General features: G+C 39.5%; 1 protein-coding gene across 3 annotated transcripts in view; it reads left to right on the forward strand.

The window, feature by feature from the left end:
• ANO4 (anoctamin 4) overlaps positions 1-27,533 on the forward strand; it is a 401,164-nt gene that overhangs the window by 277,689 nt on the left and 95,942 nt on the right. For all 3 annotated transcript variants that reach the window (XM_012554834.1, XM_004373749.1, XM_023728951.1), the window contains 5 exons: positions 5,520-5,626; positions 12,726-12,781; positions 16,953-17,074; positions 23,055-23,189; positions 24,576-24,672. In XM_012554834.1, coding sequence (XP_012410288.1) covers positions 5,520-5,626; positions 12,726-12,781; positions 16,953-17,074; positions 23,055-23,189; positions 24,576-24,672 — 517 coding nt within the window. The remainder of the gene's footprint in view (positions 1-5,519; positions 5,627-12,725; positions 12,782-16,952; positions 17,075-23,054; positions 23,190-24,575; positions 24,673-27,533) is intronic.

The following is a 27,533-nucleotide window of genomic DNA, read 5'->3' on the forward strand; positions in this document are numbered from 1 at the left end:
GAATAGGTAGTACATTCACATGGTGAAAATCTCTTAAGTGAGTACAGTGAAGTTTGCTTCCTACTGCTGACCTCCAGCCAGCCACCTAGTTCTCCTTCTCAGGGGCAGCCAGTGTTTCCAGATGTTTATGTATCCTTCCGTAGTCATCCTGTGTATTACAAGCAAATGTGTGTGTCAATACATTTATATCTATGTACTTCCACATATGCATATGTTTTCCTCTTTGAAACCAATAACTGTGTACCTGTTTTGAACTTCCTTTTCTTCCCTATACTATCTTGATGATTTTTTACATCTATGCTGAGCACCCTTAATCTCTTTACAGCCACAGAGTGTTCCATTGTAGAGTCATACCATAATTTATCCTATCCCCCCACTGATGAATTATTTAGACTGCAGACTTTTGCTATGAGAACCCATACTGCAAAGAGCAAAGAGCATTCTTGTACGTCTGTCATTTGCACGTGGCTGAGTGTATTTGTAGAATAAACTTCTAGAAGAGGAATTGCTGGGTCAGAAGATATGTGATGAAGATATATGCATAATTTTGATAGACCCCATGAAATGGTCCTCATAGAGTTTGTACCAATTTACACTCCCAACAGCAATGTATGAGGGCAGAGCCAAGTGTCTTAGTCTCCTAAGAGTGCCGTGACAAAATACCTCAAGGTGGGTGGCTTTAAAGAACAGAAATTTATTTTTTCACAGTTCTGGATGCTGAAAGTTCAAATTCAGGGTATCAGCAGGGCCATGCTCTCTCTCTAGACTCTAGACAAAGACCTTTCCTTGTCTCTTTCAGCTTGGTATTCCTTGGCTTGTAGACAGATCCTCATGTGCTGTCTTTCCCTGTATGTGTCTGTGACTGTTCTGCTCTTTCTGTAAGACACCACTCAGAAGGGATTAGGAATTGGACCTGCCCTGCTTTGGTATGACATCATTAACATAACAAAAGAAAAAGCCTATTTCAAAATAGGGTCACATTCAAAGGTACAGGGGTTAGGACCTCAACATATCTTTTTGGGGGATACAGTTCACTCTATAATCAATGCCCACAGAAGCAGCAGTCAAGAAATCAAATAACATACTGCATTGGGCAAATCTACTGTAAAAGACCCCTTTAAAGTGTTAAAAAAAAAAAGCAAAGATGTTACTTTAAAGAGTAAGGTGTGCTTGACCCAAGCCATGGTATTTTCAGTTGCATCATGTGCATTCAAAAGCTGGACAATGAATGAGGAAGACTGAAGAAGAACTGATGCATTTGAAATATACCATGGATTGTCAGAAGGACAAACAAATCTGTCTTGAAAGATGTCTGTTATCTAGTACTGCTATAACAGAAATACTACGAGTGAATGGCTTTAAGAAACAGAAATTTCTTCTTTCACAGCTTAGGAGGCCAGAAGTCCAAATTCAGGGTGCCAGGTCCATGGGAAAGCTTTCTCTCTCCGTCAGCTCTGGGATAGGGTAATTATCATCAGTCTTCCCCTAGGTCTAGGAATTTCTCAGCATAGGGACCTTGGGTCCAAAGGACATGCTCTACTGCCAGTTCTTCTTTCTTGGTGGTAGGAGATCCCTCTCCTCTTTGCTCAATTCTCTCTCTTTTATATCTTAGAAGAGATTGACTCAAGATACAACCTAATCCTGTAGATTGTGTCCTGCCTCATTAACATAACTGCCTCTAATTCTACTGCATTAACATCATAGAGATTAGGATTTACAACACATTGGTAATTACATCAGATCAGAAAATGGAGGACAACCACACAATACTGGGAATCATGGCCTAGCCAAGTTGACACGCATTTCTGTGGGACACAATTCAGTCTATAACAGAAGAAGCACAGCCAGAATGCTCCTTAGAAGTGAGGATGACAGACTTTGTCTCACTTACTTTGGACATATTATCAGGAGGGACCAATTCCTGGAGAAGGACATCATGCTTAGTAAAGTAGAGGGTCAGTGAAAAAGAGGAAGAACCTCAAGGAGATGAATTAACACGTGGCTACAACAATGGGTTCAAGCATAGCAACGATTATGAGGATGGCACAGGACCAGTCAGCATTTTGTTCTGTTGTACATAGGGTCACTATGAGTTGGAAACAACTCAACAGCACCTAACAACAATTCACTCCATAACAGCGAGTTTTATAGCCTGTGTGGGACCCTGATGCCTCAGAGATTGGGCCCTAAGTCTCACATCTACAGAACAGCTCAGCTTACATTGTGTGCCTGTTCGTGTGTGTATGTGTGTATAAGAGAGAGATTTCATTTTGAAGATAATTGTCTGTAGCTAAGAAAAGCTTGAGTACCGTGAAGTAAAGAATCATCGCTACTCCTTCTCAACATCCCAGCAGTTTGGAAGTGTGACAGAAAAAATGAGAATTGCTCCACACCCCACAATAAGATCCTTAGAGAGGCAGTGTATAAGATATGGTTCAGCTGGTAGTTGAAACAGAGAAGTTTATAGAAAGCTTTCTGAGAAGCAAGAGTAGAGGCCAAGGTGTAAGGAGGTGAGATTTAGTCTCATCATCCATAACATTAGACAGCGGCCTCCAGTCGTTCAGCTCATTTTTTAGCTCATTTGATCCAAATTTAAGGATTTGTCATGTGCCAAGCCTTGTACTAATGCTAGGAATACAGAGATGAACATGGCCACTCCCTGCCTTCTACAAGCTCAAATAGAGAAGTCAAACATGTAGGCAGACAATTTCGATATAATAGAAGCAACAGCAATAATGACAGACAACTCTGAGAGCTTATTAAATGGCAAGCACTGGGCTCAGCACTGCACCATCATCTGACCTAAGTCTGCAAAAACCCTATAAGGGTGATTGCAGTGTAATTTCCATTTCACAGATGAGGAAACTGAGACCAGCGAGGTTAAAGAACAGCCCCAACACCACATAGTAAATGGCAAAGCCAAGGTTTAGATTGAGATCCGTATGACTTCAAAGTCTGAAGGGAAGGCAGAGGTGATGTCAGAGCATACTGCAGGGATGAGGTGAGGGTAGGGGGGTCAAGGAAGACTTTTGGAGGGACCTGTGGCCTGAGCTAAGGCTCAAAGGATGACTGAAAGCCAGGAGGGCCTTCCAGGCACGGCAACTCTTGGGCTGACCTCAGGGAGAGCCATCCTCCAGGAGTCAGAGAGTTTCTAACACAGGGAGGCAGGCGAGTGTAGCAGCTAAGAGGGCAACCTCTGGAGCCAGATTGAGTTCAAATCCTGGCCCTGCTCCTTATTAGTGAAGTGACTTAGGGCATGTCACTTAATCTCCCTGATTCTTTGTCTATAAAATGTGGCTTATAAGTACTTACCTCATGAGTTGTTGTAAGGGTTGGATGAGTTAACATATCCCAAATGCTTAGCATAGTGCCTAGCGCACCTTATATGTTGACTTCCACTATAGAATCTTCAGGTACAAACTGAAAGTAAGGAAGAGGAAAGTAAAATATTGAAGCTCATCTGTGGTGTTTATTATAGAGAACTATTACATGAGCTTGCAAAATCTAATGTGGTGCTATAAAAAGAGAAGGAAGCAGAAAACCATTTAATGGAGGAGGGTGATGGGCTTTTAGCCCTGAATTGTCTTGTCAAGCATGGTTGTGCTTATCAGCTTTCGTACATCATCTGAAATTGTGAGCCAAAAATGGACGTTTTTATTTGTTGTCTGTTTCTTTATGACATCTTTATTTGGTATTAAAATGCAATGGTGTGTCTCAAATAAGGTGAAAAAGCAGAGAAGGATAAAATAAAAGGAACACATTTGATATAACTCTTGGTGTTCCCCCTCTTCCTCTTTGATGCCATAAAATGTTTCCAGAAAACCCAAGATAAAGTATAAGGCAAATGTTACAGCTTCCTCGTTTACCCACCTAGCAATTATCTCTCATCTACCAAGTCAAATTACTTTTTCTGAGAACAATATTCTGTAAGAAAATTCGAGAGAAAAATACTTCTCCAAGGAATCACTTATCATGATTTACATAATGTCCTTAAATTACCTGGTCTTTCTCTTCATTATTTGTTATCCCACACTCACATTCCCAACCCTCTTCCCAAACCAAACTCATGCTGGGGCCACCCTTCTTCTGGTCCAGTTTTCACTTGTCCTCCCATCATTTGAACAATTCTTAAAATTCCATCTTCTTCGAGAAAAAAAATATTTAATAGCAATTTCCCCAGCATAAACCCCCATGATTCTCACATACTTCTATTCAAAAACCTTTCCCATGTGACAGCCACTCACTAGATCAGGGGTTTACAGAAATTGTTATCATTCAACCTCTTGTCCTCAAGGAGCTCACAGTCTTGTGTGGGAGAAAGGCATGCAAAACTAGGTCAAGCCTGCTCTTCTTTGTCATATGATCGTGTTCATTTTGCTTTATGTTCTATCTTCCCTGCCCGCTAGACTGTAAGCTTCTCAGAGACAGGGATCTTATCAGTTTTGTTTACCACTGCTTAATCAATACCTTACATGGTGCCCTCAATAAACATTGTTGTATAAATGCGTTAATGTACTTGGAAGATAAGCGACATCACCAGGGGAGAAAGTACTGAACTCCTTTGGGGCAAGAAGGCAGTTAGAGGGGTGGGGAGACTTGCTGGGGGAGGGGACTTCTGAGGTAGGTTTGAGGGTGATGGCTGCCAACATTTATATGCTTTGCATGGTGTCCAGCTCGTAGGAGTGCTCAGTAAATGTTCGATAAGTTAATACACTTTACACTTTATGAAAGAATTACACTTATAGTATCTCTAATATACCATTTATCACATTCCTGGGAAGGGATGACATGGACACTTCAGGCTGGATTGTGCTGCATTATTCTTCAACAAGCACAGGATCCTCTGTCAACTGCAGAGTCTCTCAGTAGGTAGCAACAGCCCTGGAAAACCCAATGTTGGGCTGTATGTTTGAGGCCATGTGACAAACTTTGGAGGCAGGTGGGCCACTGGCTGAGAAAGTAATCTTAAATGTGCTTTAGAGGAGAGATCATATCCAGGAAAGAACATGGGAGAGGAAGGAATAGAGGCAATTTCCAGAGGCTTGCCTCTCATCTCACCCCAGAGCCAGACCAGAGCTCATTACCTAACTCCTGTATCTTCCCACACCAGTTTCAGATCTTAAAGCTCCTGAAACAACAGGTTGTTATGACATGGGAGGATGTGGTGTAGAAGACAAAAGGAGATAAAAACAATATGAATTTTTAGTTGATTTTATTTAATGGCCTTACTGAGAAAAAAGATAGGAGACCTAGACTTTCATTAGTTTAAGGTTTTTTAATTTTATTTAGCTTCAGCTCTTTCCTGACATAACAAGGTTAATGCTCAGGATACTGCAGACCAAAACTACTCAGACTTGTGAGCCTATGAACTCTGGTGTGATCTCTGGACTCTCTCATGCTGCTCCCTGGGACTGATTGAAAAGACACCTCCATTTGAGTAACACTAAATTATAGCAGAGATTGTTAGATCCATCATCTCTGATTAATCCTCTACTTGTGTTTTCAATATGTGTGTGCAGCTTCATCATACACAACAAAGACACTTTCTTCAACAATGCCACAAGAAGTAGAATTGTGCATCATATTTTACAAAGAATAAAGTATGAAGAAGGAAAAAACAAAATTGGTGAGTAGTATATTAGTGTATTATGTTTATGTATGTATATATGTATGTATATGTGTGTATATATATGTGTGTATATATACATATATACACACACTATATATGAGCTACATTTGGTATTTGGGGATTACAGATATTTTCCCTTGGCTTTATTAAGTTTTTATCAATTCTAGAAATGCTTATCATTTATAAAACCTGAAACTATTCCCTCAATAGATTTAAAAAAAAAAATCTGAATACCATCCTCAAATATCTTCTTTAAATAATATGCCATCTCATTTATCTAAGATCACAGAGAAATTCTCCTAAATCAATAAATATTTATGTAATGTCTGTTATGTGCCAGGCACTGGGCGAGGTGCTAGGGAGATAAGCATCATTCTGTCCTGGAACTTATGTTCAAAAAGTTGAAAGCAGACAATAAACAAGCAAATATAATAAGTAACATGAAGGAAATAAATGGGTGATGTTATGAAGATAGACTGGTAGAGGGTAGGAATGAATTGAAGCTAATTGAGATTGGGTAGTCAGGGAGAGCTTCACTGAGGAGGTGAAATTTGAACCGAGACCTGAGTGACAAGAAGGAGCCAGTGTGGGAAGATTGAGGATTGGATGCTCCAAGCAGCGGGAGCTTCAAGTACAGAGATGAGCTGTTACACTTCAGAAATTCTCCAAATAAGTATCATCTCCTCAATAAAACAGCCTCTACAGTTTATATTTCAACCATGATTATGAGAACTTTCCATATTATATTACCAAATTTCCTGCCTTATTAAACAGATTATTATGTATCGGGGGATTTAATAGCTTTGTCCTTATCTCTGTCCCAGCAAGATTTGTACCAATAGCTTGAATAATGACCTATACCAGTCAGGGTCCAATCAGGAGACAAAAACTACATGTAATTTGAACAGAGAAAATTTAATATAAATAATCAACTATGACAGGATTAGTGTAATAAGAGATTGGCTAGAAAAGGGCAGCGAGAACTCTGAAGAATAAAGGGATAGCAGAAATTAGGAGCAGCAGCCACCCCTAGGAAGACATCCACCCCCAGGGCTGAAGTTCAGACCTTGTTGGAGGGGGTGCAGATGTGGTTCACTAGGAGGTAGAGCAGTATGCTGAGGTGCTTTGCCTGCTGAACTCGCTGGGAATAAGCCCTCTGAAGTGCTGGGGGAGCCATCCACAGGGTGGTGCTTTGCCTCAGAACTCACTGCAAAACTGCCTGAAGGAGTTCCGGGAAGCCATTTATAGACAGGTGCTGCAGTGGCAGAACTATGCCATGAAGCTGCCTTTGGGGAGGTGCTGTGTCTTGCTGGTCACCATATACTGCAGCAGCTGGGCACTGTAGAAGCCTTGTACTGCATAAGCCTGCCAAGAGGGACACACTGGTACCAGGAAGAGAAGCCTCTTCCTCCTCTAGTGTCTCTCTAGTACCGTCTACTAACAAAGCTTAGCATTGTACCAGCAGGCCAAGGAGAAATATTTACAGGGTCCTACTCCATTATTGCAAAGCAGGCAATGAAGGTGCATTTGGAGCTGAAGGGCAATAGATTGATAACTGAGACATAGCCTAAACAGCCTGTTTATCAAGCTTTCTGGTAGGGTGTAGACTGGAGGGAATATATTGAGTTTGTTAGCTATTGGAGTCAGGAGCCTAAAAGATCTTAGTGGTCCAGAACTCTCAGCCAAATCCAACAAAATGGAATTTAATAGTTTGTAAATGTAAACTCCTACACTAAAACTCAGCAAAACAACTACTCTGGTACAGCGTGGGAGAAATGTTGTTCAACAGCATCATGAGAGGAAGAGCCTTGAGAGTGTAGTTGAATGCAAGCTCTGTATGAGTCACTAGTATAATGAAGCTGCCAAAGAAACTATTTTGATTCTAAGCTGCATAAGTTAAAATATAATAGGGAGAAATAGATAACCACCTAGTCCACATCTGAATACACATGGAATATTATGTTCATACTTTGGACATGTTATCAGAATGGATCAGTCCCTGGAGAAGGACATCATGCTTGGTAAAGTAGAAGGTCAGTGAAAGAGATGAAGACCTTCAATGAGATAGACTGACAGAATGGTTACAACAATGAGCTCAAGCAGAACAATGATTGTGAGGGTGGTGCAGGACCGGGCAGTGTTTGGTTCTGTTGTACATAGGGTCGCTATGAGTTGGAACTGACTTGACAACACCTAACAACAACAACAACAGCATTATGTTCAGTGAGAGTCAATGTAGGTAGGTATGGTGAAATCAAACCTGATTTAGATCTGTCTTAATTTCAGTGGGGTCCGGCTTGAACATAACCTCCACATTCTCTGCAGCAGTTACTTATCCTTGAGACACATTCCCTCCATAAAGTCTCCTGTGACCATTCTATTTGGAAGGAATTCTTCCCTCTTCTAAATTCCTATGGCAGTTATTTTTAGAGTGTTATTTGATCATTAATCATATAAAACTCTTATTGTCTTGGGTTATTTACTTTCAATGACATCATGAAAATTCTGCCAAGAGAACCGCTGTTAACATTTTAGTGTACTAAATAATCTAAATATAACATTAGCTACTTTTTATAGTTATTCCTATTCATCCATATGACTTTTTAACAAAATTAAGATGTGCTATGCATAGTTTTTTATCATGCTCTTTCTAGTTCACAACATATCATGAACATACTAGAAAGAAAGTGACTGGAAGTGAAATTATTATGGCAGTAACTATTCTGGATTATTTCATAAAATGGAATCACTCCAAAAACAGTGCCTTCACTAATATTAGTATTATCATTTGTAGCACAATTCATTATAACACATTAGTGTGTTGGGAAACTGCTAGTCTAGATAAGAAGCTCCTTAGTTATAAGGGGACTGACTTACTCATTTTTCTATCATCTTTGCCTAGCATAGTGTCTGGCATATAATAGGAATCCAATAAATGTTTGTGGAACTGTACTGAAGATCTTTTAAACCCAATCTCCATCCCTACACACTCAAAAACTGTGTACACTGAGGCCATATAATTACTGTACCAAATTTTTGCATCTCAAAATGTGAGGTGTTTTTATAACCAGTCAGGATGGAGGCAAATGGGCAGAAACAGTGATTTTTAAGTGTTCTGAAAGAGCACAAGGAAGTATGGTATTATTACTAGTGAGAAAAGGTCTTTATGAAAGGTTCTCTCATTTCATAAAGGAATAGGACAATTCTATTCAAGATCCTAATACTTTTGAAAATCAGTAATGATGAACTGGAGAAGTATCTAATTAGAAAAAAATCAATCACCGAGCAAATTCTTAACCCAAGATCAAGCATTATGGCAAAAAATATGCAGTAATGTACAACAAATGTCCATTGACCCCGTTTCATTATAATCTTTGGTTTCATAGAAAGAAGAAACAATATATTAGAAGATAATTTAATTTCTTGATAGAATTAATGTTATCCAGTGTTATTTTCTGCCTAAAAGTCTTTCTGAATGCGGTATCTTGAATGAACCAACACTGATTACAGATAACATGAAAATACTGATTTGTAGACAGTATTGATAAGGGTCTCTCAATTAAGTATAAACTTCCACTATATAAGTTTCTCAACTTCACTCTGAATTTATTACAACTGTGAAAATTAAACTTGGTGAAACCCACTTACAAAACATAGCAATTAATAGCTCATCAAAGATTTATTTAACAATAGGTACATACAATGAATCTTAAAATTGATTTGTGTTTTCAAAATTGGTGTTTGGAGGAAGTAAAGTGATAGACTTCAGTTACTAGCTACTTTCTCATTTTGCAGGACTTTGATAGATTATGATAACTTTACAAAGGTTATTGTCTGAGTATCTCATTAGGTCCCTGTGAATCTTAAGTTTTCTAGTATTTGGAATATTTGAAAATTATTGATGACATATGTTGAATTCTCATTAGGAATTACAGAAGATCAAAGTTGTATACATCATCATTCATTCATTACATAGTACTTATTGAGGGCTTCCTATGTACCAAGCAAAATACAAGGCCCCATCGATATTTATATTTCAGATGTTTTCCTTAGATAATTAGTGTTAATGTCTAGCATCTCAAAGCATATTAGTATGTTGATGTGATTAGAAGTTTATAAACAGTGATTGACCCTCCATCAAAAAATAAATCAGTGGGATAACTGCCATTTTCTCCCTAGGCTAAGCCTGTGGATTCTGATCAGGATATAAAGTATAGAGAGCTTTCATCATGTAAGCCACCTGAAGGACATTGGAGACATTGTCCTAATTATCCCCTTTCAGGAGAATTTTAGGAAGTAGCATAATTCTTGATCTGAAAGGAACTTTAAAAATCAACATATCAAGCTTCTACTTCTGGCTGAGGTGGAAATAACAAACTACAAAACATTGGTGAGAGAAATTAAAGAGGACCTAAATAAATTGAGAGATATACCTTATTCATAGGTCAAAAGGCTTGATGTTGTTAAGATGTAAATTCTCCCCAAATAGATCTACGGATTTAGTTTAATCCGTATCACAGTCCCAGCAGAGTTTGTTTATAGAAATTAATAAACTGATTCAAAATTTATAGGGAAATTAAAGGACCTAAAATGGTCAAAACAACTTTGAAAAAGAAAAACAAAGTTGAAGAGCTAACATACCTGATTTCAAGAATTATTATAATCCTAAGGTAATCAAGACAGTGTGGTATTAGTGTAAAGATAGATAAATAAATCAAAAGAATAGAGAATCCAGAATTAGACCCACAAATATATGGACAATTGATTTTTGACAAAGGCACAAAGGCAATTCAGTGGACAAAGGTGCTGGAACAATTCATTATCAATGTGCAAAAAAGAAATGAGCTTGAATCTGTATGTAAAAATTAACTCAAAAATATATCATATACTGAAATGTTAAACTAAAACTATAAAACTTCCAGAAGAAAACACAGGAGAAAATCTTTGTGACCTGGAGTTAGGCAAAGATTTCTTAAATACGATACCAAAAGCACAAACCATAAAAGGGAAAAAAAAGATAAATCAGACTTTATCAAAGTTAAAAATTCTGCTTTTTGAAAGATATTATCAAGATAATAGACAAGAGAAGCTACAGACTGGGAGAAAATATTTTCAAAGCATATGTCTAATAAAGGACTTATATCTAGAATACATAAAAAACAATCAAAAGTCAATAACAAATAATTTTCATGGGCATAAGATTTGAACAGAAATTTCACCAGCAAAGATATATAGATGGCAAATAAACACCTGAGAAATGTTCAATATCATTAGTCATTAGAGAAGTGCAAGTTAAAGCCACAATGAGATACAACTACACACCTATTAGAATGGCTAAAATTAAAAATACTAACCATACCAAGTGTTGGTGAGTATGTGGAGGAACTGGAACTCTCATACACTGCTGGTGGGAATGTAAAATTATACCACTACTTCAGAAAACAGGCAGTTTCTGTAAAAATTAAACATACATCTATCATATAACCCAGCTAGCCATTCCACTTCTAGGTATTTACCCAAAAGAAATGAAAGCATAGTCCATATAAAGACTCATAAACAAATGTTCCTACCCCCCCCCCCAAAAAAATGACAAAAACCAAACTCACTGCCGTCGAGTCGATTCCGAATTATAGTAACCCTATAGGACAGAGTAGAAGTGCCCCTTAGGGTTTCCAAGGCTGTAATCTCTATGGAAGCAGACTGCCACCTCTTTCTCTGTGGGTTAGCAGTCGAGTGCTTTAACCACTGTGCCACCAGGGCTACCTACACAAATGTTCATAGCAGCTTTATTTGTAATAGCCAAAAACTTGAAACAATCCAAAGTCTATCATCAGGGGAATAGATAAACAAATCATTGTATATCCTATGTGATGGAATACTACTTAGAATAAAAAGGAATGAGCTACTAATATACACAACAACACTGATGACTTAAAATAATTATGCTGAGTAAAAGAAATCAGACAAAAAAGCACGTACTATATGATTCCATTTATATAAAACACTAGAAAATGCAAACTACTTGGTAATGACAGAAATCAGATCAGTGTTTGCCTTGGAGGTGGTGTGAAGAAGAGTAAGAGATTCCAAACCAAACCAACCAAACTGGTTACCGTCAAGTTGATTCCGACTCATAGTGATCCTATAGGACAAAGTAGAACTGCCCCATAAGGTTTCCAAGGAGCGGCTGGTGGATTGGAACCGTTAGCGTTTTGGTTAGCAGCCCTCACTCTTAAACACTGTACCACCAGGGCTTTATCAGATTTGGAGGGTGATGGATATATTCACTATCTCAGTTGTGCTGATGGTTTCATGGGTATATACATAAGTCAAAACTTTTCAAATTGTAGTTTTAAATGTGTAAAGTTTATTATATGTGAGTTATACCTCAATAAAGGCATCCCTGGGTGGTACAAACAATTAACACACTCGGCTGCTAACTGAAAGGTTGATGGTTCAAGTTCACCCAGAGGCACCTTGGAAGAAAGGCCCAGCAATCTGCTTCTGAAAAAATCAGCTATTGAAAACCCTATGGCATAAGTTCTACTCTCACACATACGGGATCACCATGAATCAGAATTGACTCAACGGCAACTGGTTTGGTTTGATTTGACTTCAGCAAAGCTGTTTAAAAAAGAGCAACATATCCAACCCTATCCTTACTTTATGGATGATAAAATTGAGGCCTGAAAACAGGAGACTTGTTTAAATTCCCACCACTGGTCCAAAGCAGAGGAGTTAGTTATGTCCATATTGAAGCTTCTAAACAAAAATAGATGTGCTCCTGGTAGGAAATCACTTTGCTATATGATAAATTGGTCCCTTCTTTCAGTACATTCCCTTCTCTATGCCAAGCGTTGTATTAAGTGTGATTCATAGTTTTGTTTGTGTTTGAAAACCTGATTTCCCAGACCTTGATCCCAATCTCCTAACCGATAGCAAAGTTTTTCTCTAAACCCTTGGTGTCCCCAAATGAGTTTGAATCATTTGGAAGCCTGGAATGTTTTTTCCAAAAAGTACCACCCTAACATTGGTTTTGAATATCATGAGGATTCAAACTTGTCTTAATTCTAATTGGACTTTTTTGTGCTTTTAGGTCTGAATCGTTTGCTTACCAACGGCTCCTATGAAGCTGCATTTCCCTTGCATGAGGTATTGTTCTGTCTTATCACCTTCTCTTTCTTTCGACTTCTTGTTACTGAAATCAGCTTCTGGGGATAAAGTCACTGTACGTGTTGATACGACATTTGTTCATAATGAATTTAATTTGTTCAGTAGGTATTTAGTGAGGGCCTATTTGCACTGGGAAGTGTCTCTCCCAGCATAGATTTATTTCTATCTCTTTTTATGAAATTGAAAAGAATACTTGAATCAAGAATCACTCAGCATGAATTCAGAGGCATGGAATAGGGACTCTAACTCATAAAATTAAAGAGGCATTGAAAATTTACATTAGGCACCAGACCCAAGGGGAAAATGTTTTTGAAATACATAGTATCTGTATAGCTATTGTATAGCTATTGAAAGAGTGGGAGGAAGCCATCTTGGCAAAGTCTCTGGTGACCAAAGAATGATAAATGGAAATTAATAGTATTGTACTCATCATTGCTCATTTAAGATGTATAAATTTAGATATTCTCCTTATTTACTGCATGGTCTTAGTCATATGTAAGTACTCTCGGAAATGTTACTGTAGTTATTGTTACCTCTAGTTGGAGATTGGATCTTGGGTCATTTAACCCAGAATTTCCCTACGCAAATTTGTTTTCATGGACATAATCCTCATTATTGGTGAGGAATCACTGTGAACCTCATGATATTGAACCTGTACTCTGTACAGGTCACCCTGTGGCACCTAGAATACAAAGATAAATGCCATGACCTCCTGCCATCTGGTACCTCACACACTAACTTGTTGCTGTGGAGTCGAATCCTACTCATAGCAACCCTATAGGACAGAGTAGAATTGCCCCATGGGGTTTCCAGGGAGTGACTGGTGGATTCAAACTGCCCACCTTTTGGTTAGCAGCTGCGCTCTTAACCACTGCGCCACCCGGACTCCTTCCCTCACACACTAGCCAGGGTGAAATTACTGTTAGATTGATCTTCAGTATAGTCTTCTCTTAGGAAAAAAACTCTAATAGTTTGCCAATAGACATTTGAGGACAGTTCCAACTGCAAGAGGCAAGTCCTTCAAAAACCAAAATTTTTGTTTGGATTGCAATGTTTCTTCTCTTGATTTTAAAAGAAAAAGAGGATGTAAAAGGTGAGATGGAATAAAAAAACAATTACTAAGAAAACTAGAAGCTGTGGCCTGAGACCCTATTCACAGACTGCCGTGAAACAGCTTTGGAAAGCTCCTTTTCATACAACAGAAGCAAACATTTTGAAGTCTAGGTTTGCTAGAGCCATACTCAAGGAGTCCTGGTAGTGCAATGGTTAAGCACTCCGCCGCTAACGGCGAAAGGTCGACAGTTCAAACCCACCAGCCATTACGCAAGAAAAAAGACCTGGCGATCTGCTCCCATAAAGATTGCAGCTTAGGAAACCCTATGAGTACAGTCTACTCTGCCCTATTAGGTCGCAATGAGTCAGAATCAACTCGACAGCACACAACAACAGAGCCACACTTGGGATGGTGCAGGCCCAGGCAGTGTTTTGTTTTGTTGTGCATGGGGTTGCCATGAGTTGGGGACCAACCATATGGTAGCTAACAACAAGAACAATAGCAGCAGCAATAATAACACAATTGCTCTTTTTACTTTTTACTCTCAGTTTAACTTGATTATACTATTTAACCTCATAACAACCTTTGAGGTAGGAAGTGCAAATATGGTTGCCCTTGTTTCATGTTAAAAAGTTAAACAGAGGTTCAGAGAAAGGTTGGGGCCCTGGTGGTGCAGTGGTTAAGAGCTCAGGCTGCTAACCAAAAGGTTGGCAGTTCATATCCACCAGCTGCTCCTTGGAAACCCTATGGGGCAGTTCTGCTCTATCCTATAGGGCCACTATGAGTCGGAATTCACTCGATGGCAATGGGTTTGGTCTTGGTTTGGTTTTAGAGAAAGGTTAACCTACCTTTCTAGTCACATCATGAGTTGGTAGTTGAGCTGCGACTAGACCCCAGGTTTCTCAATTCCCAGCCCTGTGCACTTCCCACTAGAAATAATTTCTCAGGTTAATGTGAATATTGTATGCACCTCCAGAAAATCCCTTTTTCATTTGTGAAACTAGCATTGCCACTACCTGACCTCAGACAAACCCCTGCCTCTCTGGCCCATGCTCTCCTTATTTGGTCGGTGAGGAAGTTGAGTTAGATTTGAACTACATTAAATCCCCAGTTTACAAACATCTGACTTTAAGGACAACTGGTACTTGCCCTTTAATGTTACGTAAATTTGCCCTCACTTTGAAAAGATTGAACCAACCCCTACTGACAACAAATTCTTCATCACAGTCACCTTCACTTGCTGAACGTGAGCTTTTAAATCATTGAAAAGGCTTCAAATCTTTTCTTGCACTGAAATAAGGCTAAATAAGAACCCTATGCACCTGTTCCGAGTTACCTACAAATTCTTAAAGACACAGGAACGATTCTCCTTTATAACCCTGGTACTGTCTGTATTCGGAGATGACGTTCAGCTTTTACATTCTAGAATTTTCTTTTCTTTCATTTTTTCTTTATTGTGCTGTAGGTGAAAGTTTACAGCTCAAGTTAATTTCTCATACAAAAATTTATTATTTTACTACATTAGTTGTAATCCCCACAATGTGACAGCACATCCCCCTTTCCACCCCAGGTTCTCTGTGTCCCTTCAACCAGTTCCTGTCCATTCCTGCCTTCTCATCTTGCCTTTGGACAGGAGCTGCCCACTTGGTCTCATGTATCTGATTGAACTAAAAAGCACGTTTCTCACACATATTATTTTTTGTTTTATAGTCCTGTCTAATCTTTGTCTGAAAAGTGGGCTTTGGAAATGGTTTCAGTTCTCAGTTAACAGTGCATCCGGGGACCATGGTTTCAGGAGTTCCTCCAGTCTCTGTCAGACCATTAAGTCTGGTCTTTTTACATGAATTTGAGTTCTGTTCTACATTTTTCTCCTGCTCTGTCTGGGACTCTCTGTTGTGTTCCCTATCAGGGCAGTCATTGATGGTAGCCAGGCACCGTCTACCTCTTCTGGTCTCAGACTGGTGGAGTCTCTGGTTCATGTGTTCCTTTAGTCCTTTGGGCTAATATTTTCCTTGTGTCTTTGGTTTTCTTCATTCTCCTTTGCTCCAGGTGGAATGGGACCAATGGATGTATCTTAGATGGCTGCTCAAAAGCTTTTAAGACCCCAGATGCCACTCACCAAAGTGGGATGTAGAACATTTTCTTAATAAACTTTTTTATGCCAAGTGACCAAATGTCCCCCAAAACTATGGTCCCAAGGTGCTAGCTCCAGCTACTCTGTCCCTCAGAGTGTTTGGATGTGTCCAGAAGACTTCTTAGCTTTTGCTTTGGTCCAATTGTGCTGACTTCCCCTGTATTGTGTGTTGTCCTTCCCTTCATCAAAGTTGATCCTTGTCTACTATCTAGTTAGTGATTTCCTCTCTCCCTCCCTCTCCACCCTCATAACCATCAAAGAATGCTTTTTTCTGTGTTTAAACCTTTTTTTGAATTCTTAGAATACTGGTCTCATACAATATTTGTCCTTTTGTGACTGACTGATTTCACTCAGCATAATGACCTCCAGATTCATCCATGTTGTGAGATGTTTTGCAGATTCATCATTATTCTTTATTATTGCATAGTATTCCATTGTGTGTATGTACCATAATTTGTTTATTCATTAGGATTTTCTTTTAGATAAGGCAGTGTGATAAGAGTACAGCTATGGCTCTTTAACAACTGCCGTATCCCAAGAGAAGTAGAGAAAAGAATTAATAATTCTTACGCACAAGCTCTTGGCTGGACACCTTATCTATTCAAACCACAGAATAAACCGAATGGGGCAGATATTATTAATTCCATTTTGGACTAAGGAACCAAGGCTCAGAGAGGTCAGGGGGCTTGTCCAAGGTCTCATAGCTAAAAAGTAGTGGAACTAGATATGAACTCAGTTCAAACCTGCCTGATTCTAGCAAGCAGGCACTTTTTACTACATAGAATCATCAACAATAGAATGTCCAGAACAACTAATCAACTGTTTTCACTTTAATAGTATGGATCCGTTTTATTCTCATACCACTCCTATTTCTACTTCTGCCACAAGAGTCTAGTATTACTATCAGCTTTTCTATGGCTTTTGTGGGTATTACTTCACCAGCAGTGGTGTTTTTATCCCAGGGAAGCTACAGAAGTAAAAACTCCATTAGAACCCATGGAGCAGAAAACCACCGACATCTGCTATATGAGTGCTGGGCCTCCTGGGGTGTGTGGTATAAATACCAGCCTTTGGATCTTGTAAGGTGAGTTTTTAACTGGCTTCAAATATACAGCTTGTACAGAATGATTAGAGCAAACTGTCAGCTGAGACAAGCCAGAAATAGAGAAAAAAGTATCTGAGGTGCACAGCTCTTACTCAAATCTGACTTCTTTCCAAGAGGGCAACTCATCAGAGAATAGTGGGCTCCTTGGTAGAACAGTTCTCCCAGTGATGAGGATGGCATTTCTTCCGAAAGAGCTTTAAGAAGGGACCCAGGGAGAGGTATATGAGACCAGTCAGGCCTCCCGTAGGACTACAACAGGAACAGGTCACCCATGTGACTGTTGTTGATAAATTGTGTTATAGAGGGATAACATATGCAGCTTAGATATATTAGCAATAAAATAGAATATTCATTACTATTATGCAAGTCGGAAATATGAAGTACTGTAATTTCAATAAATTTTAGAGTTGTTTTCATTTTCATCTTAAATGATTTTAAAAGGTTATTCATTTAAAATGAGAATTTTGAATGGAAAAAGGTTGTTATAATCTGCAGGTCAAAAAAACATACCAACTTTTAACCTATGCTAATTGTGCAGGGAAAAATATGTGTCTTTAAACCTTCTATGTCTGCCCAACCTTCTGCTGTAGCAAAATTGTTCTCTGACATCTCGTTATTTATTTGGAGACTGGTTGTTAAGATTGGGCAATAGCTATCCACACTTCATGGATTCCTTATTAAAGAGAAAGTCATGTCTCATTTCCTAGACCAGTTGGATTTGTTTCACATTTACCGGGGCCCTAAAAAAAATGAGCCTAGGGGAAAAAATAATAAGACAACTCATTTTACATTTCGTCTCCCTGGGGAGTCATTCTTCCTGCTAGAGTCCTTGTTACCTCGTTACCAAGTGTTTACTCCTGATGATCCAAGGACAGTGATGAATTGCGTCCTCTTCATTGTGTTGGTAACAAATGATCCATATGATCTGGGTGAGTGGAAAATATTTTCTGAGATGAGATAATTTTCCTTGGACCTGTCTCAATGCATGATAAAAGAATGGTGAAAAAAAATAACAGCAAATTCTCTTCCCAGGCTTAGTCCCATATTACAAGATTGCATTGATTAAAAATTACAGAAAATTGCTACAGGCAAAACATCTCCGATCGATGAAAGTATTTTGATCAAGATTTTGCGGTTAGTCAGTGAGTGTTAATTAAGTGCCCATTGTGTTTCTAGTACTGTGCTAAGTACTATTGGCAAAGACAAGTAGAAGCCATGGTCTCTGGCTTTGAGAAACTCATAGTTTCTTTCAGGAAAACAAGCGTTCCATACTTGAGAAAGCAATACAAGACTATCCACAATGAGGAAAAATGTGTGACAGAGGCCAAAAGTTTCACAATAATTCACAAAAATGAAAAGGATAGATGTGGGCTAGCATGTCTGTGGAAGATTTTATAGAGCTGAGCCCTATAAGAATGGCAGAATTTGTGTTGGCCAATGGGAAGAGGGATGAAAAATACACAAAGCCTTGACTAGAATGAAGTTACAGAGTGTTTAGGGCATCTCATTGCTTAAGTAGTTCTTGTTCTATTGATTTTACTTCCTACATATATCTCCATGCCCATACCCGTTGCCATCAAATCAATTCCGACTTATAGTGACCCTGTAGGACAGAGTAGAACTGCCCCATAGGGTTTCCAAGGGGCGGCTGCTAGATTCAAACTGCTGACCTTTTGGTTAGCAGCCGAGCTCTTAACCACTACACCACCAGGGCTCCAAAGTGAATGGAAGAAGTGATAAAGTAAAAGAGCTGAACAGAAGATTTCAAAGGGCAGCTCATGAAGACAAAGTATTATACTGACATGTGCAAAGACCTAGAGTTAGAAAAGCAAAAGGGAAGCACATGCTCAGCATTTCTCAAGCTGAAAGAACTGAAGAAAAAATTCAAGCCTCAAGTTGTAATATTGAAGGATTCTATGGGCAAAATACTGAACGATGCAGGGACATGGAAAGAATACACAGAGTCAGTGTACCAAAAAGAACTGGTTTATGTTCAGTCATTTCAGGAGGTAGCGTATGATCAGGAACCAACGGTACTGAAAGAAGAAGTCAAAGTTGCACTGGAGATATTGGCGAAAAACAAGGTTCCAGGAATTGATGGAATATCAACTGAGATCTTTCAACAAACGGATGCAGTGCTGGAGGTGCTCACTTGTCTATGCCAAGAAATTTGGAAGACAGCTACCTGGCCAACTGACTAGAAGAGATCCATATTTATGCCTATTCCAAAGAAAGGTGATCCAACCGAATGTGGAAATTATCAAACGGTGTCATTAATATCACAGGCAAGTAAAATTTTGCTGAAGATTATTCAAAAGTGGTTGCAGCAGTACACAGACAGGGAACTTCCAGAAATTCAAGCTGGATTCAGAAGAGCATGTGGAATGAGGGATATCATTGCTGATGTTAGATGGATCCTGGCTGAAAGCAGAGAATACCAGAAAGATGTTTACCTGTGTTTTATTGACTATCCAAAGGCATTCGACTGTATACATCATAACAAATTATGAATAACATTGCAGAGGATGGGAATTCCAGAACACTTCATTTTGCTAATGAGGAACCTGTACATAGATCAAGAGGCAGTCATTCATACAGAACGGGGATACTGCGTGGTTTAAAGTCAAGAAAGGTGTACCTCAGGGTTGTATCCTTTCACCATGCTTATTCAATCTACGCTGAGCAAATAATCTGAGAAGCTGGGCTGCATAAAGAAGAATGGGGTATCAGAATTGGAGGAAGACTCATTAACAACCTGCATTATGCATATGACACAGCCTTGCTTGCTGAAAGTGAAGAAGACTTGAAGCGCTTACTGACGAAGATCAAAGACCACAGCCTTCAGTATGGATTACACCTCAACATAAAGAAAACAAAAAACCTCAAACTGGACCAATAAGCAGCATCATGATGAATGGAGAAAAGACTGAAGTTGTCAAGGATTTCATTTTACTTGGATCCACAATCAACACTCATAAAAGCAGCAGTCAAGAAAGCAAAGGACGCATTGCATTGGGCATATCTGCAAAAAACCTCTTTCAAGTGTTAAAAAGCAAAAATACCACTTTAAGGACTAAGGTGCACCTGGCCCAAGCTTTGGTGTTTTCAGTCGCCTCATATGCATGCAAAAGCTGGACAGTGAGTAAGGAAGACCAAAGAAGAATTGACACCTTTGAGTTATGGTGTTGGCGAAGAATATTGAATATACCATGGACTGCCAGAAGAAGAACAAATCTGTCTTGGAAGAAGTACAGCCAGGATGCTCCTTGGAAGCGAGGATGGCGAGACTTCGTTTCATATACTTTGGACATGTTATCAGGAGGGAACAGTCCCTGGAGAAGGACATCATGCTCGGTAAAGTAGAGGAGCAGCGAAAAAGAGGAAGACCCTCAATGAGATGGATTGACACAGTGGCTGCAACAATGAGTTCAAGCATAACAACAATCACGAGGATGGCACAGAACTGGGCAGTGTTTCATTCTGTTGTACATAGGGTCTCTATGAGTCAGAGCCCACTCAATGGCATCTAACAGCAACAACAACATGTATCTCAAATCGGGCCACATTTTACCATCTCTTCTGCCACTATCAGTACCTTCATCTGTAGCCTGGACTGTAGCAGTAGTCCCCTATTTGATTTCTCTTTTCCCACACTAGCCTGTTCCAATCCATTCTCCACCCTGCACACAGAGTGATCTTTTCAGAACATGAATCAGATCATGTCCTTGATTGGTTAAAGCCCTTTAATGGTTTTCCATTTCTTTGAGGACAAAGAACAGTGCATTTAGCATGGTCTACAAGACCATGCAGTTAATGCAGTCACCTGCTAACCAGAAGGTTGGTGGTTCAAATCCACCATGAGGCACCCCAAAAGAAAGATCTGGCGATCTGCTTCTGAAAATCAACCACTGAAAACACTATGAAGCACAATTCTACTCTGACACACGTGGGATCGCCATGAATTACAGTCAACTCAACAGCAACTGGTTTGGTTTCGTTTAGCTACAAGGCCCATTAAGGCCCAGCCTCCACCCACCTCTCTAGCCTACCTCTTGTTCTCCATGTTCCAGCCACACTGTCCTTATTTCACCTGGTCCTTCCAACCACAGGATCTTTGTACATACTGTTCCTTCTGCCAGAAACACTCTTCTCTTGTCCCCATCCCCACCTAGTTAATTCTTACTCATCAGCACAATGGTCACCTCCTTAGGGAAGTCTTCCCTGACTAGAGTGATCAGATGACCTTGTTAGATATACTTGTAGAATTGTATTCCTCTTCCTTGTAGTTCTTTTCTTGGTTTTATAATTGTAATTCATGTTTAATTGATTAATGTGTATCTCCTTTATCAGCCATAGAGCTTCACAAGAACAAGAACCAAGCTTATTTTGCTCACCATTGTATTCTCAACACTTAGCACAGTTCTTGGCACATTGTAGATGTTTTTTATTTGTTGAATGCATAAATTAATATATTGGTATATAAATATATGTTAGAAAAGTCTTCTGGGAGCAGATTTCATAGGAGCACTGTGGAAGATGGGGTAAATAAATAATCCCATGCTTTTATGAGCCATTGGCCATTCTAGGAGGAAGACTGTAGATAGTATTTGGAAACAGATGGTCAGCAACATTCGTATAGAATGATAATGAAAAAATAATTAGAAAATTCTTATATTAGACTAAGAAATAATTAACTTCTAAATTATGAAATGTAGCTGTTGAAAGGCATAGAAAGCACAGTTTGGATTGTATTCCAATGTAACCTGACCCTGTGAATGCCAGTAAATTTCCATTAGTCCTTAAACTAGCCCAAACCAGATTTGGCCCACCCCGCATGTGCAGAAGGGCCAGCTTTGACCACTAGTTGACTGCAACAGAGAACACAGCAACAGGTGGAATGAATCAGAAGGAAAAGCATCACCCAGACCCTATTCCAAAGCAAGAGGTCTGACAAGAACCACATCACCTCCTGTTTCCTGGCTGCCTTCGAGAATTTTCCCTTCCTAGTACCCCTGCGCAGCCGCCATCTTGCCACCCAAATCACGTATAAGCTCTGCTTCCCCATAGCTCTTGGAGTAGATCTGAGGAACTTCCTCCTGGCTCCTTGCTTTGCACGTTGCAATAAAGTTACTTTCTCTTTCTCAAAGGCTGGTGTCCAGATTATTGGCAGGTTTGAGCTCACCAGACAAGGACCCACCTTCCAGGGTTTGGTAACACTAACTCAAATTGATCAAATTAGCAATGATGATTAAGAAATAAAAGAAAACCAAGGAACTCCCTGAATATTTCCAAACTTCAAAGACCACTGGGCACCAGGCAGGCAGTCTTGTCACAGCTGTGAGACAACAGAAAAATATTTATAGAGGCAGATGGTCATGCCTATGAGAAGATATCACGTCAGATGAAAAGTTACTTTTGGCCATTGATTCATATTGAATCTCAGTGGTCTCTAGAGTTCTTTTCTTTCTAATATCCTGTGATTCTACAATTGTAAACATCTTGTAAAACTATAAAATATTGAAAGAGATGTTTAAAGTTTTTCATGATAACTTTGTTTACTATTTTGAAAAACATATAATAATAATGCACACATCCAAACATAAGCACACACTTGGAAAAGACAAAGATGAGATCACGTGTTGGCACCAACGCCACGAATTCCGTATGGTTTCTTATCTGTAACTGTGTCATATCTTAGTTCCTGAATAGTAAGGGTTTATTTTGAATAAACTTGTGTATAATCATGTTCTTTTAGGAAACAATTAGCATCTATTTCCGATGTAAAGTAATAGAAGAGGAAATTTAAGCCCCAAGTCTAGATTTAGTCAAATGTTCATTCCCTTGTCTTGCCTTGTCTGCATGTAAGGCTACTTCAAAGCAAAATGACTGAACAAAGTGTTATAATACTTAACTTTGTACACTTCACTGTAATTTGCAAGATTGTTGTGTCTTAAAACAGGAGGTACTTTGGAGAGAAGATTGGGTTGTATTTTGCCTGGTTGGGCTGGTACACTGGCATGCTCTTCCCAGCAGCCTTCATTGGATTGTTTGTCTTTTTGTATGGAATCACCACTCTGGATCACTGCCAAGTCAGGTACGGGGAGCTCTTTAGTGAGCCTGCCTTTGCTTAGTATTTACAGATGGCTGTCTGTGGTTTGGGGGTATACAGAGTCTGTGGACATATTTAGCTTTTTACTCTAACTTCCTTTCCAACCTGTCATGGAAAAATTTGCAGTGTTTAATACCCTAGCTTCTCTCCATCCATTGCCATGGATGCTATAGTCTTCAGCTACCAACGCAGTTGGTGGTCCAATGGTAGAATTCTCATCTTCCATGCAAGAGACCTGGGTACTATTCCCAGCCGATGCAACTCATATGCAGCCACCACCTGTCTGTCAGTGGAGGCTTCTGTACTGCTGTGATGTAGAACAGGTTTCAGCAGAGCTTCCAGACTAAGATGGACTAAGAAGAAAGGCCTGGTGATCTACTTCTGAAAATCAGCCATTGAAAACCCTATGAATCACAACAGCCCAATCCACAGCTGATCATTGGGACAGTGCAGGACCAGGCAGGCAGCATGTCATTCCATTATGTGTGGGGTCCCTACGAGTCGGGGGCCAACTCATTGGCAGCTAACAACAAGAACCCATTGTACAACCACAGAACAAATTACCTTCATTCACTGGCTAAAAGTGGCTCTCTTTCTGACTCTTTCACCATTTTTCCTTCTAACACTGAAAAATAGTGGATTAACAATACATTTTTATGAATTCTGTTTTTTACAAGGACTGTTTAAACCTAGGCCAGGAAGACATCTCACCGACTTGCTGGTGTCTTGAGAACGGTTCAGTTGTTATCTTGTTATCTTGCTTCCTTCACCAGGATATAGTTTAAGGTATTCATGGAGATTTTATAGCAATAAAATAATGACTGGCCTTTTAAAAGTGCTTGCAAAAATAAACGAGAGTGATTGAGCCTACCAGCTACAAAAATAATTTATTTTCTAGTGAAATTGTTAATGAGATGTATTTTTCTCCCAGAACGAAAATACCTAGTTATTTTGATTTATTCCTCCATTGTTCATCTTAACTTGTCATACACACAGGAATGAAGGCAGCACTTTTACATATCTCATTGTCCCATAATTCAATATGAAGTTACCTCAAACCTGTGAAATATTGTGAACGACTTTTTTATAATTTGCGGTATAACAACCAATGTTTTGGTTGATGTATCTTCCTGACTTTAACTTACTAACATGTAAAATCAAGGAACAGCCTCGTAAATAAGTAGGTTTATCAAATTATAAAAATGTGCAGGTGCTTGTTTATATTAATAACAAATAAGGCTATGAAGCTTCTGAGGGCAGAAATTTAATCTACTGAATCTTATTTAGCAGTTCAACACTCTGGTTAAGTTGGCAAGAAAAAAATACTCTTTTTCCATCAAATAGCAGTCCTTTCTCTGTTCTCTTTTCCAGTAAAGAAGTCTGCCAAGCTACAGATATCATCATGTGTCCTGTGTGTGATAAATACTGTCCATTCATGAGGCTGTCAGACAGCTGCGTTTATGCCAAGGTAATTTCAAATATGAAACATTTTAGGTGGCTTGAATTTAACACACTCCTTGAAAGTGGTTCAAAACAGCTAACATGCTCAGCCGCTGACCAAAAGATCAGAGGTTCTAGTCCACTCAGAGGCACCTTGGAAGAAGGCCCTGGTGATCTACTTCCGAAAAATCAGGCACTGAAAACCCTATGGAGCATAGTTCTACTCTGACACACATGGAGTCACCATGAGCTGGAGAAGACTTGACAGCAGCTGTTTTTTTTTCTGGAGGGATGGTATCTTAGACTGGTTTCTCTAGAGGAGCAAAACCAGTGAAGTGTATCTATAAATATGTAGAGATTGACCTCAAGGAAATGGCTCACACAATTGTGGGTGCTGGCGAGTCCCAAATTTGTGAGTCAGGCAGCATGCTGAAAACCTCTGCAGGCTCAAGTGGTTGCAGGGGCTGACGAACCCAAAATCTGCAGGTCCGGTAGCAGGCTAGAGGCCTCTGATGGCTCATGGGTTGTAAGGGCTGGAGAATCCAACATCTGCATGTCAGGCAGCAGGCTGAAGACTTATATCCCAAGAATCAGAGGTCAGGTGACAAGAAGAGTACAAGGTTGAGAGAGAGCAAGCTTCGCCAGAATATCCATTTATATACTGGAAGCAAGCCATGCCCCCAGGGAAACTCCGCCTTCAACCGATTGGCTACTTATATCAGATCACAGAATAGAAGGTAATTACACAGTGTCTGCCAAATCAATGAGAATCGTAGCCTGGCCAAGTTGACACATAATATTAACCATCACAGATGGTAGGTGACTATATTCTCTCTGTCATTCCAGGTCTTTGATTCTCAAGTTTATGTTATAGAATAGACCTACCTGCATCATTTAGCATTCTAATTCAAATCTTTTTTCACTATATATGTATTTAAAACATATTGGCTCCAGTTGTCATTTTAAGTGGCTGCAGCATAGCACAGTGCAAAAAGCACAGTTGTTAGAGTCAGAGAAGGCTGTGTTCTTTACCACTTGTCTGTCCAAGAGCAAGTTATTTAACGTCTCTGAGCCTCAGTTTCCTCAGCTGTAAAATGGAGAATATAATGCCTGTGTCACATGATTGTTATAAGAAATGAGATATGAGGTATACTGAGCATAAACACCAAAACCAAACCGGTTGCCATCGAGTCAATTCTGACACGTAGTGACCCCATGAGACGGAGTAGAACAGCCCCATAGAGTTTCCAAGGAGCGGCTGGTGGATTCAAACTGCTGACATTTTTGTTAGCAGCCAAGTTCTTAACCATTGTGCCACCAGGGCTCCATAATGTTTGGCAAATGGTAAGATCTCAGTAAATGACAGCTGCCATTTTCCTCCTCTTCATCATTATTGTCAAAAAGACTTGAATTCAAGCCCTAGCTCAGCCACTTGACTTCTTGACCTTGGCCAGGTGTAACCTCTCTGAGCCTGAGCTGTCTCATCTCTAAAATGCAGGCAGTGATACCTGTGCTCTCTGCCCCGTGGCATGTCATGAGGACCAAAGAAGAGAGTAGATGGGAAAGTGCTTTGAAAGAAACAAATAAACGCCACCATTATTTTATCATATGTTATTGCATGCCCCTTTCTCATATTATGACTTTATTAAAATTGTAGACACTTTCATCAAATTTCTAGAGTTTTTTTTTACTTAGAGACAGTGTCACTTATGCAAAACAGTAGTGGAGTTTGGGTTGGTTGCCCAGTTGATGAAGGCTTCTCCAAGACCCACTGTCTATAGGTTTGTCCAGATTCCAGAGCAAAAAAGGATTGGCAGATTTTAGTGCATCTCTGTGATCAGTGCAGCTTGGATTTATCTAATTACTCTGTTGGCGTTGCAAAGTTTCATGTGTTTTAAATAAGAGAACATTTTGATAGGCAGCCCGTGAGCCTGCCTATCCATACTGTATGTAGCACTGCAGGTGGCCAGTCTGTGTGGGAGGAACCTGAACCACCACAGTCAGCTGTGATTTTAGAAAGAGCTAGGCTCTTAGTATCTATGGCAGAGGACCAAAAAGATACAAAATGCTCTCCCTACATTTGGCAAACATACAGATAGACCTGAGAGGATTAGAAAAAAATTAACAGAGTGAGCTTGGAAAATATAGACTTGATAAGGATTGAAAGAGTTTTATCAGTAATATTTTGTTTTAAGGTCACAAGTGAGCCTGAATGACTCAGCTACAAAAATCCAGTGTTTTGAGAATCTCAGAAGCCTTCTTTTTTGTTTTTGTGTTTGACTTTTGTTTATACATGGAAAAATTCGCCTTGAGTGAAATTATCTTTTTAGAGATTCATGATAATTACTTAAGAGGATCATCGTGAATAATTTAGAGGACTCAGCTTTTATAGAGCTTTTTACTGGCAGTTTTCCTTCCTCATATAATGTTATGGATTGAATTGTGTCCCCCAAAAATGTGCGTCAAGTTGGCTAGGCTATGAATCCCAGTATTGTGTGATTGTCCACCATTTTGTCATCTGATATGATTTTCCTATGTGTTGTAAATCCTACCTCTATGCTGTTAGTGAGATGAGATTAGTGACAGTTATGTTAATGAGGCAGGACTCAATCTACAGATTAGATTGTGTCTTAAGCCAATCTCTTTTGAGATATAAAAGAGAGAAGTGAGCAGAGAGATAGGAGGCCCTTATACCATCAAGAAAGCAGTGCCAGGAGAAGAGTGTGTCCTTTAGACCCAGGGTTGCTGCACTGAGAAGCTCCTGGTTCAGTGGACGATTGATGATAAGGACCTTCCTCCAGAGCTGACAGAGAGAGAAAGCCTTCCCCTAGAGCTGACAACCTGAATTTGGACTTCTAGCCTACTAGACTGTGAGAGAATAAACTTCTG

The sequence above is a fragment of the Trichechus manatus genome, unplaced genomic scaffold (genome assembly GCF_000243295.1).
Source record: "Trichechus manatus latirostris isolate Lorelei unplaced genomic scaffold, TriManLat1.0 scaffold00027, whole genome shotgun sequence".
NCBI lineage: Eukaryota > Metazoa > Chordata > Mammalia > Sirenia > Trichechidae > Trichechus > Trichechus manatus.